Source organism: Jaculus jaculus, chromosome 12 (assembly GCF_020740685.1).
Source record: "Jaculus jaculus isolate mJacJac1 chromosome 12, mJacJac1.mat.Y.cur, whole genome shotgun sequence".
Taxonomy (NCBI): domain Eukaryota; kingdom Metazoa; phylum Chordata; class Mammalia; order Rodentia; family Dipodidae; genus Jaculus; species Jaculus jaculus.
This window is the reverse complement of record NC_059113.1, coordinates 16,676,688-16,696,704: the sequence shown is the minus strand read 5'-3', so window position 1 is coordinate 16,696,704 and position 20,017 is coordinate 16,676,688. Positions and strand designations below refer to the sequence as shown.

Below are 20,017 nucleotides of genomic sequence, written 5' to 3'. Positions count from 1 at the left end.
ACAATCCCCGCAGCATGTCCGGAAGGGAGGCCGGGAAGACCACTATGCCGTTCTGGTTCCCCCAGGGTCTGCTCTCGAGTACTTACTCGTAGTGTAGTGACTGTAGTAGGGTCTCTATACCTTCCATCCTCTTCCTTCAAGTTATAACCCTCGGGTCTTTTGTCCCTTTCACTGATTTTCCACAACTTTATTGTTTTATCTGGGGAGAGAATTTAAAAAGTCCTCAAAACAGAGAATGAAGAAAATCCTCAAAAGATGGAGAAAGGTAATATTGACAGAAAAGACATTTTTTTAAATTTTTAATTTATTTATTTGAGAGCGACAGACACAGAGAGAAAGACAGATAGAGGGAGAGAGAGAGAATGGGCGCGCCAGGGCTTCCAGCCTCTGCAAACGAACTCCAGACGCGTGCGCCCCCTTGTGCATCTGGCTAACGTGGGACCTGGGGAACCGAGCCTCGAACCGGGGTCCTTAGGCTTCACAGGCAAGCGCTTAACCGCTAAGCCATCTCTCCAGCCCAGAAAAGACATTTTTAATAAATGTTATTTAATACTTCACGTAAAAATTATTTGCCAGACATGGTGGAGCACACTTTTAATCCCAGCACTTGGGAGTCAAAGTAAGAGGATCCCTGTGAGTTCGAGGGCGACCTGGGACTACAGAGTAAGTTCCAGGCCAGCCTGGGCTAGAGTGAGACCTTACCTTGGGGGGGAGGGATAATCCTTTACATTTAGTTATAAAATGTCTCTCTTCTCAAGTGAATAATAACATACACAGAAAAATAAAGTACTGAAATTGGAACACAAATGACACTTATGCAAATTTCACATGACTGAGACTGGCGTGGTGGCGCACGCCTTTAATCCCAGCACTTGGGAGGCAGAGGCAGGAGGATCGCTGTGAGCTTGATGTCACCCTGAGACTGTAGTTAATTCCAGGTCAGCTTGGACCAGAGTGAGACCCTACCTAGAAAAATAAAACAAATTAAAAAAGCAAAATGGACATAAATGGAGTCCAAGTCTTGGAGGACAAGGACAAGTTCAGATCCTCCCTTCTATTCTTTAACATTTTCGCTCTCCTCAAACCTGTGCTGCCTCACCCTACCCAAGTGCTGGGATTATCAGCATGAGCCCAAGCTGCTCTTTAAAAAAAAAAAAAAATCAGGGCTGGAGGAATGGCTTAGTGGTTAAAGCACTTGCCTAGAAAGCCTAAGGACTTCAGGTTCAATTCCCTGGTGCCCACATTAAGACAGATGCACAAAGTGGCTTCTGGAGTGCATATGCAGTGGCTGGAGGCTCTGGAACCCCTATTCTCTCTGTCTGTCTCTCTTCTATCTCTCTGCTTGCAAGTAAGTTTTTAAAAAATGTTCATGTGGCATTTTCACCAAGCCACAGCCATGTCTGGATCCTTTAAAAATTGTGTATGTTTATCAGCAAGACCAGACCACACATACAAACAAGAATGTGTGCACACATGCCCAGTATTTAATTAAAAGTAAGAGAATAAACAATGAATTCATCTTTAAGATTCAAATGGCACAGCACAGCTCCCGGGTCCACTGCTGGTAGATCTGCCTCAAATGGCACCAATCTCCCTACTACTGTAGGCTCTCATCAGTGTCTGACTTCCTGAGCCAGGGATTCCTATGAACAAAGGGAGTCCTTAAGAAGCTGACTGGGGGACTGGAGAGATGGCTTAGCAGTTAAGGCAAAGATAAGGAGCCAGGTTCATTTCCCTAGGACCCACGTAAGCCAGATGCACAAGGTGGTGTATGTGTCTGGAGTTCATTTGCAGTGGCCGGAGGCCCTGGCACATCCCTTCTTTCTCTCTCTCTTCCTCTATCTCTCAAAAAAATAAATTAATTTAAAAAATCAAAAACACTGACTAGGGGCCCAGCATGACACTGCACCCCTTTAATCCCAGCACTCAGGAGACAGAAGTAGGTGGGTCACTGGGAGTTTGAGGCCATCATGAGACTGGGCTAGAGAGTGAGACCCTACCTCAAAAAAACAAAAACAAGGGCTGGAGGAATGGCTTAGCAGTTAAGGCGTTTGCCTGCAAAGCCAAATGACCCAGGTTCGATTCCCCCACAGCCACATTAGCTAGATGCACAAGGGGCGCACACATCTGGAGTTCATTTGCAGTGGCTGGAGGCCCTGGTGTGCCCATTCTCTCTCTCCCCCACTTTCTGTCACAGCAAAATAAAAACAACCTAGTAAGACATTTTATAAAAGCAATGTACCCTACAAGAGATACCAGTGAGAGTGGTAACTTCTATCTGCCTGTTTATCACATTGGTTTTTGCTAGCCTTATTAATTTTGTGGTGGTTTGAATGTAAATGTCTCCCACAGGCTCAAGTGTATTTTGGCCCCAGCTGGCCTTTGGGAGGTAGAGCCCTGCTAGAGGAGGTGTCTCACTAGGGATGGGCTTGAGATTGATGAGTCCAGCTCTTTGTGATCTTAACGGTCACAAATGTTTCTTTCCAATAGCGTAAGCACAGTATCCTGAGTCTGAGAAGGCAGACTTCAGAGCTGTGCTTTAGGGAGAAGGTAGGCAGGAAATAAATATGAGACAAAAAAAGCCTTCCTAGATTCAAGTTCAAGACTAGCATGGTCTACAAAACACGTTATCTGTGTCAAAAGAGAAAAGGAAATAAATTTTGGGGTGGGGACAGAGGTTCGTGGCAGACACTTGCCAATATGTACAAGGCTCTAGATTCAATTCCCAGTAACAAACATTCCAATATGAAATGTATAATGTATCACATACTTCCAAAGTTAAGGATTATACAAATGGTATAATCACGTATCTTCTGACGTTAATGATAAGTATCTGAGTGCTACTGCAAGTAAGAGTTTACCATGCAAGTTAAAATGGAGGAAAGACTAGAAGCCACCCATGGCTCCCTCCACAACTGGATACTGGTGAGTTATAGGCTTGCTGTTTCTTAAACTTTTTTTTCCTCTTTTTCAAATGTGTGGAATGCTTCCTGGATTTGCATGTCATCCTTGGGCAGGGGCCATGCTAATCTAATCTTTTCTGTATTGTTCCGATTTTAGTAGATGTGCTGCTGAAGCAAGCTCATTTTTCTTTTTTAGTATCTTATTTTTTATTTATTTTTTCCAAGGAGGCTTTAACTGCTGAGCCATCTCTCTAGCCCTTTCTTTTAGCAAGTGAAAAAGTGAGTGTAGTAGGCACAAGTATTGGAAGTTCAAGGCCAGCCTAGACTACACAAACACATCTCAACCACGCCCCCCCACAAAACACGGAGCGCCAGTACTCGTGGGCGGCACCCCCAACAGTTCAATATAGTACGCTACAGGATGTAAGGCGGATGGAGAGGACGCTAAACTCCTTTTGCTATGTTGCCCCGGAAGGCTCAAGTTTATAATCTGCAACATTCATTTGTAAGTGCTAGAATTTGCTTCTATTAATAGAGAGAAGGAGCCAGGCATGGTGGCACAACCTTTAATGCCAGCACTGGGAGGTACGAGGATCACCTAAGTCTGAGGCCACCCTGAGACTTCATAGTGAGACCCTACCTTGAAAAACATTAAAAAAAAACAAAAATAGTCAGAAGGATGCAAAATGAGATTTTTTGCGAATCTTTGTGCTAGCCTCAAAAAGTTTTAATCTAAATTGTTATTGACCATGCCACCCAAATCCTCAAGCATCCCCACATCCATCTCTGTAATGGTTCTACGTAGTCCCAAGACCCTAATGATAAACCAAGTCACAGCAATTTACAAAAAAAGGGGGAGGTACTTTGAACAACAAAAAGAAATCACTCAGCTCTTGTTGTCATAAAGGACTATTTAGCTGTGACTCTAATCCTCACTAATAACTCTCCTTGGCCAAGTACAGGAACATGAGAAGACTATTCTGTCCATCATGTAGCTTCTAGGGAAGAAGGTGGCATGCCAGTGGAGGTCAAGTCACACAACTGCTCTCCAAGAGCATCCTGGCAGTGTTGCTGACATGGAAAAAGGAAACATACATCTACAGAGCATGTGCTGTTATCACACTAGATACCTGTAACAATGCTGCAGTACAGACATTCCTACTTCTATAGTTTGTTGGTGGAAAAATTAGGAACCTAACTCAAGGATATGGAGGCGAAAATGGTGGGAAGATGCATGGACTAAATGCAAGCGGACGGCGGCCTCCTCACTACAGAGTGCACAACCCGCAGGAACGAGCGGAAAAAGGAAAAGCAGTAGTCTGCATTCTGGACAGAGAAGCAGAACTCCCTCATGTCTCTCCACAAAGCTCTAGGGACGCGTCCTCTGCAGGCCAGGTGCCCGTACTGGGACTTAAAAGGACAGCATGTGTACTTACCATTGGTAGACAATAAAAACTGAGCAGCATTTTTCTGGGGTAACCACCTAATTTTGTTGATCTTCTCTTCTATTTCTAAACTTTTCAAGTAGTCAAATTCTGGTTCATGGCTCTGGAAGGTGCTGTAAACATTATACTCTCCTCTGCTATGAGACTGGATTTTGTTCTAAAACGGAAACAAAAATATTTGGACCAGTGTTGAGAAATATTTCAAAGTAGTCACACAATTCCAACAGACTGAAAATTTTGGATAGCTATATCTTACATGCCATTACATTATTTTCTACATGGGAAGGCTTTTAAGGAATTAAGAACACTAAAAAATGCAACTTCATAAATACAGCTTCTTTCAGTAGGAATGCAGTGCATCAATTCTAGTACACTGTGACTTTCAACGTATTAGATATTAACTAGCAGTCATGTGCTGATAAAGACGTGTTAGCATTCATCCTAAGGTCTTCATCTAAGATGCCAAGATACAAGGAAAGCTTCCTCAGAAACAGGGCCTCAAGCACTTTCCTCTCTCCACTACAGCAGCGCGGTGTCAGGCTGCCACGATACACAAGTGGTCTGCCTTTGCTTCCCGATATCTGCCCTTTGATTATGTCATTTCTGAAAACCCTCTAGGAAAGAGCTCTCATAAATGCAACATCCCCTGTGGCCCCTACTCACCCCAGACCACTTACAGAGAACTCTGTCGACAGGCAAGTACACGAGCATCCCTGGCAATGCCCACTGCCCCTCTACCGACAGGGTGCCTCTCCTGAGGCTAGGGCCTTCGCGTGCACCCTGATGACCTATTTCATCTATGGTCAGCTAAGATAGGCTACTGAAGCCACTGGATAAGGGCACTTTCTGTGGCTTCCTCAGTGAAGACGACGCTTCAGCAAAAAACAAACTGCAGTCTTGCTACAGTTTCTTCTTGTGACCTGTCATGTCATCAAAAAGCCTTTGAAAGTCGAGCGTGGTGGCGCATGCCCTTTAATCCCAGCACTTAGGAGGCAGAGGTAGGAGGATCATGAGAGTTCAAGGCCACCCTGAGACTCCATAGTGAATTCCAGGTCAGCCTGAGCTAGAGTGAGACCCTACCTCGAAAACCAAACAAGAATATAAATAAATAAATAAAAGAATTAGGGCTGGAGAGATGGCTTAGCAGTTAAGCGTTTGCCTGTGAAGCCTAAGGACCCTGGTTCGAGGCTCGATTCCCCAGGACCCACATTAGCCAGATGCACAAGGGGGCACATGTGTCTGGAGTTTGTTTGCAGTGGCTGGAGGCCCTGACATGCCCATTCTCGTGCTCTCTCTCTCTTTCTGGCTGTTGCTCTCAAATAAATCAGTAAAAATAAATAGTAAAAAAAGGAATTTAAAGAAAAATCAACGGGCCTCTGCTGGGAAGGACTTTGCACTGTGAGAAGGCATCCCTGCCCTCCGACCGCTGCTGCCCGTCTGCAGGCCATCTTGGTGTCTGCACTTGGAAAGGGGCTGCCCTTCACACCTGTGGCAGAAAGAGGAGGGCCGCAATGAAAACCAAAAGCCTCTGGAGCCTATCAACTCTAAGATCCAGCTTATTTAAAAGTGGGAAGAAAGCATGTCCTGGAACACAAGCAACTTTGAAGACGGATCAGCCGGGAGAGAAAGGTCATCCTCGCCAACAAGTTGCCCAGCTAGCTTTGAGGCAAGCTCACAGAGAGCACTACGCTAAGAGGGCCGTAAATACCGAATCTGGCACAGTTTGTGAAGAGTAGGCATGATGTCTGTCACTGGTCCAGAGGATGCTGACAGTACAAACATGCCAGAGCAGATTGCAAAGAAGTTATTATTGCCCCCTCATTTTTTTTCCACCTGAGATGGGGTCTTGCTCGAGCCCAAGCTGGCTTGGAATGCACTATGTAGTTTCAGGCTGGCCCTAAACCCAGAGCGATCCTCCTACCACTGCCTCCCAAGTGCTGGGATTCAAGGCAAGCGCCACAAAAATTTTTTTTTCAATAAAACTTGTAAGAAGTTTGTTATTAAAAAAAAAAAATCAGTAAAAAAAAAAAAAAAAAGATTAAAAGCGTGACTCCATATGCTCTGGACAAGCAAAGGCAGAACACTGATTACCTTGTTTGCAGTTACCTGATCAAAACATCGTCTGTTCTCCATAGCGGAAGGGTCAGGAGAGGCCATGCTGTGCTTTTTCCTAAAAGCTCAGGGTCACGATTGCCCACTCAATTCCCGAGAGCCCTGGGAGAGCTGCACCCGTCACTAGTGGTGGTTTGCCACTGTGAAGAATGCAGAGCACCCCCCACACAGAACACAGTTGGCCTTGGGGATGTGCTGGAGGTAAAGACCAGTTTCCTGTTCCATCACCATGCTCACATACCAAAGTAGTATCACCTCACCCAAGAACGATCAGTTCAGCAGAAATGCTGTTAAATCACTCCCCCAGTCACATGGAGTTTAGCCATTTAAAACTACAATACACTAAAATTTACAACTAAGCTTTTATGATTGCTGTTGTAGCTTTTGGTTTTTAATGTAATGCTCACGGGACTTCAATATAAAGCATTATGCATACACACACACCTAAGACTTAGAGTGACAGAAACTTATTAATACACTGTCAGAAACGGTCCATATACTTCAGGTAAGGCAGGCCACATACTTAATGAAAACAGAAAGTGCTTCTGGGAGTCGGAGCAGAACCAGAACCAGAGTATCACCTCTGGTCTCAAGAACGACATGGGTCCACGCGATCTGCCACGTGTCCCAGAACCACCTCCAGGAGGCGCTCAACAGTTGAAGAGGACTACAGGAAGAACAGGAAGGAAACTGAGGGTAAAAAGTGGGAAGAAGCCGGGCGTGGGGGCGCCCGCCTTTAATTCCAGCACTCGGGAGGCAGAGGTAGGAGGATCCCTGTGAGTTTGAGGCCGCTGAGACTACCTAGTGAATTCCACCCAGGTCAGCCTGGGCTACATCAAGACTCTTACCTCAAAAATCCAAAACTAGGCCAGAGGGTGGCACGCCTTTAATCCCAGCACTCAGGAGGCAGAGGGAAGATGACTGCCGTGAGTTCGAGGCCACCCTGAGACTACACAGTGAATTCCAGGTCAGCCTGAGCTAGAGTGAGACCCTACCTCGAAAAACCAAAACACAAAACAAAACAGAACAAAAAATCCAAAACCAGAAAAGAGGACATGAGATAGAAGCAGTTTAGCATCTTGTAATCTTGAAAAGCACTGAAAAAATTATGTATGCCCCAGCATGACTTTCCACCAAGAGACTGCAAAGACAGTCAAAAGCTAGCAGCTAGAAAAGGAATTTAGCCCATTGTACAGACTGACTCTCATAAAACAAGGGTATCTTTAGCATGCCATACATTCTGCACACAGTATTCCTGACAAATGCACAAGACTCCATTCATCCTCCTCTCCTCAGCCACACGTGTGGCTAAGGTCTCTCCAACCACTGACTCGTAACTAAGAAAGAAGGCCTACGAAGCAATGTCGCTGCATCACTCCTAACATGTAAATTTGGGCTTTCACTTAAAGAATCATCAAGGGGCTAAAGAGACGGCTGGGTGGTTAAAAGGAGTTTGATTGCAACGATGGAAAGTGGAGCCAGGAGAATTCATAGCTACTCTGGCAGAAGAGACCTTGTCTCAAAAAAGACACCTCAAAGCTGTCCTGACTCCCACACATGCACCATGGCACACAGCCCTTGGCCCCCACCTTTAATCCCAGCACTTGGGAGACTGAGGTAGAAGGATCGCTGTGAGTTCAAGGCCAGCCTGAGACCACATAGTTAATTCCAGGTTAGCCTAGGCTAGAATGATACCCTACCTCGGGGTAAAAAAATTTTTTTTAAATGAAACATCAAACCATGCCAACCCTAATGTATATGTAAACATGCATGCACAAACACATAAATCTGCACCACCAGAACACGCATACGCACCACACACAAAAGGGGGGGAGGGGAAGCAAATGGGTGGGGGAGAAAGATTTAAAAGAGAATACCATATATTAACAATCCTATTTTTCTTTTGTAATAAGCACGCTTTCTGAAGTTTCTTTATATACCAAGGGAATTTAGAAATGCAATGCTAGGACAAAGAAAGAAAGACAAGAAAGAAAGACAGAAAGACAGAGAGAGAAAAGGTGGGGGCAATAAAAACAAACAGGCTGGAAAAGGCTCAGCAGCTAAAGGCACTTGCTTACAAAGCCTGTTGACCTGGGTTCAAGTTCCCAGTACCATAGAGAAAACTGAGAGTTATCAGCAGTCTTAGAAAACAGGAATCAAAGGCCTCAATCTGAAAGAATATAGACTATAAGGTATAAAATAGCTTGGTCAGTAAAGTGCTTGCCAAATTCAATCCTTAGGATCCAAGTAAAAGCCAGAGAGGCACAGCGGTGCCCACCTGTAATCCCAATGCTCCCTACAGCTTGCTGGCCAGCTAGTAGAGCCAAAATGGTGAGCACCAGGTCCAGTGAGATACCACATCACAGTAAACAAGGTAGAGTGTGACTGAGGAAGACATCCAACATTGGCCTCTGGCCTCCACAGACACATGAGGCTGCACATGCACACTTCCGCAGATTAAGAACATGCACGTGCACCCACGAACATATATACACCAACTACAAAAAACAAACAACCAGACGTGGTGGCGCACATCTTTAATCCCAGCACTCCCAAGGCAGAGATAGGAAGACCACCATGAGTTCGAGGCCAGCCTGAGACTACACAGTGAATTCCAGATTAGCCTGGGCTGCAGTGAGACCCTCAATCAGAGGTGGGGGTGGGGGTGGAAGTCCAGACTAAGCAGAGAATTCATTACTTGGATAATTTAAATTTATTTATTTATTAGAGAGAGAATGAGAATGAATGTATGAATCGGCTCAACAGGGCCTCTACCCACAGCAAATGAACTCCACATGCATGCACCACCTTATGCACCTGGCTTTACGTGGGTCCTGGGGAATCGAACCTAGGTCCTTTGGCTTTGCAGGCAGGTGCCTTAACCATTAAGCCACCTCTCCAGCACTGAGAACCATTATTTAAACAACTGCCCACCAGTATATTTGAGTTCCACAGAAGCAAAAAACCTTGACAAACTAGTCACTACTAGCAGTTGCTCAAAATCACAAGTCACCCTTCTCGAAGTCTGTTTTCAATTTTTTGCTAACTAAGGTAAAGACCTAAAAGCTGTCATTTCCTTTGTTGTCAAAAGCTATTTCAAGCTGAATGTGGTAGTGCGCCCCTTTAATACACCAGCCCAGAGGCAGAGGTAAAGAGGATCACAGTGAGTTCAAGGCCACTCTGAGACTCTAGGTCAGCCTGGGCTAAAAAAGCTCAACAGTTAAGGCACCTGCCTGTAAAGCCGAATGACCAGAGTTCTATTCCCCAGTACCCAAGTAAAGCCAGGTGCATGTGTCTGAAGTTTCTTTGCAGTGACTGAAGGCCCTGACATGCCCATTCTTTCGGTCTCTCTTCTCTCTCTGCTTGTAAATAAATAATTTTTTTAAAAGCTATCTCAGTTGCAAGTTAGGAAGATGGCTCACTTACTTCAAGGCATGTGTACTATAATTCTGTTTACCAGAATTTGAACTCACTGATTACATATGGCTGCCATTATATCAGGGAATCCTTTTACCTTCACTCCTTTATTTCCTTACTAAACTGGGATTTAGGGCTGAAGAGACAGCTTAGTCATCAAAGCATTTGCTTGCAAAGCCTTACAGCCAAGGTTCAATTCCTCAGTGCCCTCATAAACAGTTACACCAAGTGATGTATGTGTCTGGAGTTAGTGTGCAGTGGCAGAGAGGCTGTGGTGTGCCCATACTCACTCTCTTTCTGCTAACCTTTTTCTCTCTCTCTCTAAAATAAAAGAAGTATTAAAAAAATAAATAAACCAGAATTTATCTAAAATGAGGAAAAGGTTATTTCTAAGATCCCTTCCAGTTTTCCAGCTAAATTTTACTAATTCATAGTTGTGAACTCCCAAAACCCACATGACTGTTGGGGGGAAAAGCAAACATTTATAATCAATGACATACACAGACCCTGAAGACAACAGGTGCTTAGAAGCTCCGGTAGAAGATGGAAGATGGAAATGCGGCCAGGCGTGGTGGTGCACGCCTTTAATCCCAGCACTCCGGAGGCAGAGGTAGGAGGATCACCGTGAGTTTGAGGCCACCCTGAGACTCCATAGTGAATTCCAGGTCAGCCTGGGCTAGAGTGAGACCCTACCTCGAAAAAACAAAAAGGAAATGCGCCAGGCGTGGGTGGGTGCACCCTCCATCCCAGCACTCATGCTGGGCACACCCCACACAAATGCTCTACTGCTGAGCCTCACACCCAGACTTGTCTTGTCTTGAATTCTTTACTATGGGGAAAGGATGACAGAAACAACATTTTTCCTATCAGTTACCATTCCCCAAAAGAAGTCATTCTGCTCATTTCTTCTTAGAAGAGCACTTATTTATTGAAAAGGCATTTTAGCATCGTCAGTGGGAGTGCAAAAAATGGGGGACTGTTCTTTAATATACACCTTTAGCCTTATTTTCTAACGTGTAAAATGTTTGAGCAATTTCCACTAGTGTTGGAGTTGGTTTACAAATTCATCTCTGGCAGCCTTTAGAAAACACAAGACTTTTAATGACTTGAGCTACTGAGCCCAGCTAAAAACAACCATTTGCCTCATTTTGTCCTAGATACCAGCTACTAAAGGTGAAAATGACTTCATTCTCAAAAGTATTTCCAGCTACCTTTTAAAATAACAGTAACACCAGGACCTCACTGAAGCAGCCTCCTGAGTCGCCCAGAATGCAAAGTGTATGTATTATCCCTAAGATCAAACACAAAAGGGAAAATTCATTTCCCTAAGTCTTTCTCCAAACATCTTTCTTCAACATAAAAAGTGTAGAGAACCATTAGCTTTCAGTAAAAAGGAGACTCAGAGCAAATAATGAAAAAGCCTGCTTTAAAGTCTAAATAATAAAGCTGATGCTCATATTTGAGTATCCAACATGAAAAACGACAGCCAAAAAAATACTGAAAAGACATGTCAGCTGGGTGTGGTGGCACATACCTTCAACCCCAACACTCAGTAGGCAGAGAGAGGTTTGCTGTGAGTTCAAGGCCACCACCCTGAGACTACACAGTGAATTCCAGACCTGTTGCTAGGGCAAAACCCTACCTCAAAAAACCAAAGACGTGTCAGAGTTTCTGAGTACTGGTTGTTCTATTTTTAGCTTAACTTTCTCTTTTATATCAAAAGGGAAATTGTAATGATGTCCCATGTCAACTTTAAGTACTTCAAGATTCTTTTGTTTATAATGTATTTAATTTATTTATGAATGAATGCACCAGGGCCTCTTAACACTTTGAGCTCCAGATGCATGGGCCACTTTGTGCATCCAGCTTTATGTGGGTACTAGGGAATCGAACTTGGGCCGGCATGTTTTACAAGCAAGCACCTTTTAACCACTGAGCCATCTCCTTAAGATTTTTGTAGTCAAATTTTCAGCTGTATGACAACAGGAACAGAAAACTGATCCAGCCCCCCTGCCCACAGGACAATTCTTTGTCAAGAGAATCTTAAGTCTTATTGTTATTCCCCACCCCCTCAAAAAAATTAAAATAAATTTTTAAAAAGGAGACATTTAGTGTTTGTGCATCTTCTAACCAGACACTATTAATCATTTCTTTTAAAATCAGATTACCTACCTCACTGGGGTGTTGTGAGGATTAATTCATTAGTGTTTGTAAAGCACTTTGAGATCCTCAGGTCAGAGGCGCTATAGAAGTGCAAAGTAGTAGCATTATTACTAGATTCTCTGCTCACCTACGGAACTTCACAACCCTTTAAAACCTGTGCCATGATTTAGACATTTATTTGAAATTCTTGCAATTTTTCCACATTACTTTAAGATTTTTGAGTATGTTATACACAGACTGGGCCATATGTTTCAAAGCCAATTACTGTAAAGGTTACCCTTGACCTATCAATGAAGTGAGTGTGCCAGGGACAATCCAGTGGGACAAATCATGTTTACTATAAAATTTTGGTGAGAAACCTTATCAATCAGATGTACAAAATGTGCCTACATTGATTTTAAAAAAGGAAAATATAGTTAATCGTAAATTCCTTCAACAACGTCAACTAGCATCTTGCTTATACATTACACTGTATACATAAACTTTGCATTTAAACCCCAGTACACCATCAGTTGATCTTAAAGCAGCTCAGCCTGTTCTACACACCAGCCACCCCCTCAATTACATAAAGCCTTGAGCAGCATCAGAGCAACTTTGCTTTTTGGGTTTTGAGAGAAAACTTTTATCACTGAGGGTAAAGGCTTAAAAACTGGTTAAAATCTTGGATTATTCAGCCACTCACCACCCACTCCTCTAATCTCAAATTTTAGCATTGAAAATGTTGTTTTTTTACAACACACTTACATACCCAAGGCTATGTGTAAACCCAATACTCACAGCACACACCGGGCCGTAACCTATGGCACATCACAAGTTTCCAACACTTACCTCCTGCTCCTGCTGGAAGATGACCACTCTTCCTCCTTTATCTCCGGTTGCAAGGAGTTCTCCAGAATGATTAAACTCTACTGTAGAAATGATATCCGCTGTATAAGTGAAACAAAAACAGACATCAGTGTTACTTTGCCAGCTCACTCAAAAGTTCTAGAACTCATGTGTTCCTAATGCACTGCAAGTTTTTATCAAACCTGGCATCAGAAATAAAGCAATCTAAAGTCCCGATTCACCCCAGAACAACTTCCCCAGAATATACCTACTTTAGTTTGCTAAACCGTTCCTCTACTTCCTGGAAATCTTCATTTCTCAGACTGTCTAGGATAGGACCACCGAACAATCATTCGAATTTTCTTACAGTTTTTTTAATTAATTAATTAACTTATTTATTTATTTATTTGAGAGCGACAGACACAGACAGAAAGACAGATAGAGGGGGAGAGAGAGAATGGGTGCGCCAGGGCTTCCAGCCTCTGCAAAGGAACTCCAGACGCGTGCGCCCCCTTGTGCATCTGGCTAACGTGGGACCTGGGGAACCGAGCCTCAAACCGGGGTCCTTAGGCTTCACAGGCAAGCGCTTAACCGCTAAGCCATCTCTCCAGCCCATTCTTACAGTTTTTTTGAGACAGGATCTCATACTAGCTCAGGCTTACCTGGTCTTTACTCTCTAGTTCCAGACTGGCCTCAAACTCAGTGATCCTCCTACCTTTGCCTCCCAAGTGCTGGGATTGAAGGTGTGCACCATCAAACCCAGCAGCTTGATGCTTTTAAAAAGTATTTTCTTAGCCAGGTGTGGTGGCGCACACCTTTAATCTCAGCACTTGGGAGGCAGAGGTAGGATGACTGCTTTGAGTTCAAGGCCAGCCTGACGACTACACAGTGAATTCCAGGTCAGCCTCAACTACAGTGAGACCTTACCTCGAAAAACAAAAAAATATATATATATTTAGCTTAGTAATTTTTTTAAATTTTATTTGTAAGCAGGAATGGGGGAAAAATAGTGGGCACAAAAGGGTTTCTTGATACTGCAGACAAACACCAGATACATGTGCCACTTCGTGTATCTGGCTTTAAGTGGGTACTGGGGGTTGGATCCTGGGACAGCAGACTTAAAGCTGCTGAGCCATCTTCCCAGGCCTGGCTGGTGTTTGAGAGGTCTGGCTATAGCCTGTATTGGCCTCAAGGTTGGTGCTTCTCCTTCCTCAGGCACCTATCACCACCTGTGGTTTTACTCACCCCAGACAGGCATAGCAACATGCTTTGTTTTGGGGTGCAGTGCTAAGGGCAAGCCCTTGGTCTTCACACATGCACGACAAGCACTATCCTGAAGCCGCCCTGCCATCCTCGCCAGGCTACTTAAACCAAGAAACGGGAACAGAAGGCAGGCAGATGGCACAGCCCGGCACAGTGGTGCCCACCTGTAACCCCAGCACTTGGTAAGTGGAGGCAGGAGAATCAGAAGTTCAAGGCTGGCCTTGACCACATCTTAAAAAAAAAAAAAAAAAACTACAAAATTAAGGCAGGGCTGGAGAGATGGTATAGCAGTTAAGGCATTTGCCTGCAAAGCTAAAGGACCCAGGTTCCATTCCCCAGGACCCACGTAAGCCAGATGCACAAGGGGGTGCCCATGTCTGGAGTTCGTTTGCAATGACTGCAGGCCCTGATGCACCTATTCTCTCTCCTGCCTGCTTTTTTCTCTCCCAAATAAATAATATTTTTAAAAATTAAGACACATAATTCCTAGCATGGGAGTGGACCCATTTTTAAATATAAAAAGATGAAAATCTTGTTTTCTTTTTTGGTTTTTCGAGAGAGGGTCTCAGAAACTCTAAAGTCATAAATCCAAATCATGTTGAACCCGTGAACAACGCACACATACTGACTTAGATTCACACATAATCCATATTGTTACTCCAAGTAGGAGAAGGCTGAAAACACTGCCAAGAAAGCTACTAGGGAATACTGTCAGAATTTCTTTAAGTGGTAGTGCACGCCTTTAATCCCAACACGCAGGAGAGTGAGTGAGGTAGGAGGATCATCACGAGTTCGAGACCAACCTGGGGATATAGAGTGACAGGCCAACCTGAGCTAGAGTGAGACGTTGTCTCGAAAAATACGAAGTAAAATTAATGCCATGGTATCTTGATGAAGCATGCATCGGCTCAGAACGGGCTACAGGCATGTGCCACCACACTTGGCTTTCTAAGACCAGCCACAATGGTATTTTACAATAAAAACTGCACTGTCATCTGGGGTGCTGATTCAGGGGCAATGGTGACCTGATTCAGCTCCTCAGAACCGATGTAAAAGCAGACACAGTAGCAAGCACCTGTAATCCCCCCCCCCCAAAAAAAGTGAGATGAGAGGTTGAGACAGAGCATCCGGAAGCTCGTGTGCCGGCTTGCCTGGCACGTGCAGTGTTGGTAAGAGACCCTGCCTGTGCTGCTTCAGCGGCACTTAGTAAAGCTGATATGACACAGGGAAGAATCGCCTGGCTGCACGAGAGGCCCGGCCTCAAACAAGGAGGAAGGGAGCAGACACCCAGAGTGTCCTCTGGCCTCCACAGAAGTGCCTAAGGTACATGTATGCGCACAAAGGAAGTTTAGAAAGGAAAAAACTATCTTACTCATCTGATGACGGCGCACTCTAATGTGGCTAGTGTAAAGGGAAGATGTCGCCCTCTGGACAATCTGCTGTCCCACTGTGCACTTAAGACACAGCCAAATACTGCGTGTACGAACAGCCTGTGCTACATGACACCACGTCTGAAAAAATGAACAAATAAGCACTTTTGGGGGGCGGGGAGGCTGGATGTATGGCTTAGCAGTTAAGGTGCTTGCCTGCAAAGCCTAAGGACCTAGGTTCAACTCCCCAGAACCCACATAAGCTAGATGCACATGGTGGTGCATGTGTCTGGAGTTTGTTTGCAGAGGCTAGAGGCCCTGGTGCACTCATTCTCATTCATTCTCCCTCCCCTCTCTCTCTACACACCTACACCCACACTGAATTCCAGGTCAATTTGGGCTAAAGTGAAACCCTACCTCAAAAAAAACCAAAGAAAGAAAAGGGGGAGTGGAAGAGAGGGGAAGGAGGAGGAAAGACTAGTTGGAGAGAAGGTATAGGGACATGGCGACAGACAAAAGACAGTGCTGAGAAGGGTTACAATGACCAGGGTACACTGTGTATATAAACAGAGGTTGTCAACAGAAAGTTTTTTTTAATATTTTATTTATTTATTTGAGAGACAGAGACAGAGGAAGAGGCAGAGAGGAGGAAAGAGAATGGGCACGCCAGGGCCTCCAGCCACTGCAAACGAACTCCAGACGCATGTGCCCCCTTGTGCATCTGGCTTTCGTGGGTCCTGGGGAATCGAACCAGGGTCTTTAGGCTTTGCAGCCAAACGCCTTAACCACTAAGCCGTTTCCCCAGCCCAATAGAAAGTTTTTAAAAGGGCTGGAGAGATGGTTCAGCAAGTTATGGAACTTACCTGCAAAGCCTAAAGACCCAAGCTCAACTTCCTAGTACCCATGTAAAGCCAGATGCAAAAAGTGGCACATACAAGCCCTGGTGTGCCCATATTCATTCTCATTCTCTCTTCTTGCAAATAAATATATACATTTTGAAAAGCTTAAAAAGCTGGGCATAGGCTAGAGAGATGGCTTAGCAGTTAATGTGATTGCCTGCCAAGCCAGTAGACCCAGGTTAGATTCCCCAGGACCCACGTAGGCCAGATGCACAAGGTGGCACATGTATCTGGAGTTTGTTTGCAGTGGCTGGATGCCCATTCTCTCTCTCTCTCTCAAATAAATAAATAAAAATATTAAAAAAAAATAAAACGCTGGGTATTGTGGTGCATGCCTCAAATCCCAGCACAGAGGAGGCAGAGATAGGAGGATAGCCCTGAGTTAGAGGACACCCTGAGTATACACAGTGAAGTCCAGGTCAGCCTGGATTACATTGAGACCCTACCTAGAAAAAAGAAAAAAAAAAAAAGCTTAAAAGGGACTGGAGAGATGGATTAGCAATTATGGCACTTGACAACGAAGCCTAAAGAACCAGGTTTCACCGCCCCCAGTAACCACGTAAGCCTGACACACAACATAGTGCATGGGTCTGGAGTTCATTTGCAGTGGCAAGAGACCCTGGTACACACATTCTCTCTGCTTTTTTCTCTATCTCAAATAAATAAATACACTTGGGAGACACTGGTAGGATTGCTGAGTTTGAAGCTACCCTGAGACTAGTGAATTCCAGGTCAGCCTGGCCTAGAACAAGACTCTACCTCAATAAACCAAAACAAGACAGGTCGCGCACCTTTGATCCCAGCACTGGCACAGGTAGGAGGATTGCCAGGAGTTCAAGGACAGCCTTAAGACTACACAGTGACTTCCAGGTCAGAATGGGCTAAAGCAAGACCCTACCTTGAAAAAGCCAAAGAAAAAAAAGGAGAAAAGACCAAAACAAATTTAAAAAAAAATTATCCAGATCGTTCTAATGAACTATGTGGTAATCTTAAAATCTCTTAGGGCAAAGATTAAAAATCACTATTGCAATACAAGTACTGAAAATGGCATAATGGTTGTTATAAAACTAACCAACTAATAAGAATAAGAAAGCTTGAAATCCACCCCTCCCACGAAACATCACCATAGATAACAGTGGTCTTTTTAGCAAATTCATGTAAATGGTACATACCAGATGTACTTATGTACAATATAATCTTTGTACCACCATTTGTAGTAACGGGAGTATAATGCTGTGATCTCTAACTGTATTTGGGGGACGGGAACAGTGGGCCAGGAACTTCCTCCGCAGCCCCAGGCTGACCTCCAGCTCTCGGTCCTCAGCCTTCCACACTCGGGGATGGGCGGCGCAAGTCGGCCCGCCCAGCAGCTTAACTTTTGTATTCGTACAGTCTTCAAAAGTGCGCTCTTTTTGTTGGTTTTCAAAGGAGGGCTCACTCTAGCCCAGGCTGACCTGGGACTCACCTGCAGAAGCCGCCTAGCCCTCCCCGTGGCCGTGGCTCTCCAGTACTAGAGAAACGACAGTGCTTCAACAACGATGCGAATGAGAGGGCAACAGACTGCTGCAGCCTGGGCGCGGGATGGGCTTTGTGTTAGCTGCCCATGTCCCAACAAAATACCACGGCTGGGCAGCTGGGGACCAAGGCTTGCAGGTTGGATTCAGGATTAGTAACAACTTGTGAAAGTTCCTAAGAACTCACTCCTGGGTCCCTTCCAGAGCCAGGTCCATCTCTTCCCAATGACCTGAGCATTCCCCTCCAGGCTCCACCTCACAGGTGGCCATGCTTGGAGACCAGACTGTGCGTGCGCCAAGACTAGAACCTTTAGGGGATAAACAGGCCACGCTTAGCTACCATGCTTTCCCTCACTTGAGACAGTAGTGCCCAAACCTACTTGACTGTCAGCAGCAATTATAGAGCTAAAACCAAACTTAACTCATTTCTCAAACATCACTTAGTAAAAGCTAACCAAGCTGAACCATTTTCTCCACAGCAGTGCAGCAGGACTCCTGTCCCCGCTCACCTAGTCTCCACTGCTCGCCCTGCCTCACCTCACCTCACCTCACCTCACCTCACCTCACCTCACCTCACCGCCGTGTGAGCCCAGACAGGAGCCTCATGCCACCAGTGCATCATTCCATGAACTGCACGTTACTTTCCACTAGTTTCCCCCCTGCATTCTTCTCCAGTTCCAAAACCTCACTCAGCAACCAGGATACTGTATTACATTTACTTATGTCCCCTGCAGTCTATGGATTTCTTAGACCTGCTATTTTGAGGTAAGGCCTCACTCTAGCCCGGGCTCGCTGTAGAGATACAGGTCTTTCCATGCAGACCTGCATGATGATCTTTTATCACTGCTGACCTCTAGAGGGAGCTCAAAGTTCACATTATCTTTCCCCAAGGTCAGGACAATCCTCCCACACAGACAGTGGATGCTGAAGAATTAATGTCACAGGCGCTTTGAAGCCCAAGGTTGTACCTTTGGGGGGAAACCTCCTCCCCTCAGAAGTAAAGACTTGGCCAACTCACACGCTCCTGGAAACAAGCCTCCACCTGCCCTTCCTTCTCCTTCAAGGCTCCTGCCTGAGCCCCATGCACACTTTCCACCCGGCGCTGCTAGGACGCGGGAGCAACAGGCACCTGGAGGCAATGTTTCCTCCAACCTTGCCGGGTAGCAGGAGGCCACTGTCTTCCCGCTGCCTTTGCGCCAGGCACATGCAGAATTCGACGTTTGCCAACTACAGATTAAGATGGAGCTGCTCATGACTGCTGGGGTCCACTCAGGCCCCCTACCAAGAGCTGTGGTACTCTCCCCTGAGCATATCTGCCACACTTTCTCAGGGCTACCTCTGAAGGGAACTTGCACAGGGAATGGCCAAAAATATACTGTCAAATTCTGTAGTTTATTTTTGTCTTTTGTTTTTCCAATAGGATCTCATTCTGATCCACCTGGAACTCACTACTACAGCCCAGGCTGGCTTCAAACTCATGGTGATCCTCTATTTCTGCTTCCCAAATGCTGCAATTAAAAGGGTGTGCCACCATACCCCGCTAAAACTTCCAAATTCTGACCACTGGATGAATGATGTTCAGGCCAGAACCCATCCTCAAAGCCTTAGATTCCTCGTCCCTGCCTGTCTCAGAACTGCTCTGAGGGCTAAGACTTAGGAGCACGTTTTAAAGACATGAGCTTTGTCTGAGGTGTGTGGCCAGGGCAGTAAGTGGACAGTACTGGTGCCTGGACTCTGTAATACAAAGTGGGAACAGCAGCAATTCTTTCTAGGTGTCTCTGGCAGAGCCTAGAGACCAAGCAAGCTAAGTGCTGGAACTTGCCAGCTTTGCTGCCACTGACACTCAGACACAGGGGGCGGCATCATGCCTGCTCAGGGACAGGGCTCTGTGCTCTCAGCTAAAGTATCACCTCAAGTTCACTGTCTCTCCAACCCTCAGATGATGGAGAAATATACATGGAATAAAGTAAGTATTCATGACCTTTCCTCACCTGACTCAGCAAACGGGAACATGCTATGTGATCAGCTTAACAAAGACTAATGGCTACCCACACTCTGGCAGAACCTACACTGTCATGTTCCCATGAGAATCATCAGGGTCTGCAG

At 45.1% G+C, this 20,017-nt stretch overlaps 1 protein-coding gene and 1 non-coding gene across 2 annotated transcripts in view; both read right to left on the bottom strand.

The window, feature by feature from the left end:
• Ppp2r2a (protein phosphatase 2 regulatory subunit Balpha) overlaps positions 1–20,017 on the bottom strand; it is a 57,165-nt gene that overhangs the window by 11,050 nt on the left and 26,098 nt on the right. The window contains exons 3-5 of the mRNA XM_004665829.3: positions 12,869–12,966; positions 4,340–4,505; positions 87–199 (exon numbers count right to left, since the gene is read on the bottom strand). Of these exons, the coding sequence (XP_004665886.1) occupies positions 87–199; positions 4,340–4,505; positions 12,869–12,966 (377 nt within the window). The remainder of the gene's footprint in view (positions 1–86; positions 200–4,339; positions 4,506–12,868; positions 12,967–20,017) is intronic.
• On the bottom strand, positions 2,973–3,080 carry LOC123453859. Its single transcript, XR_006633036.1, has one exon. It is a non-coding gene; the product is annotated as a U6 spliceosomal RNA (small nuclear RNA).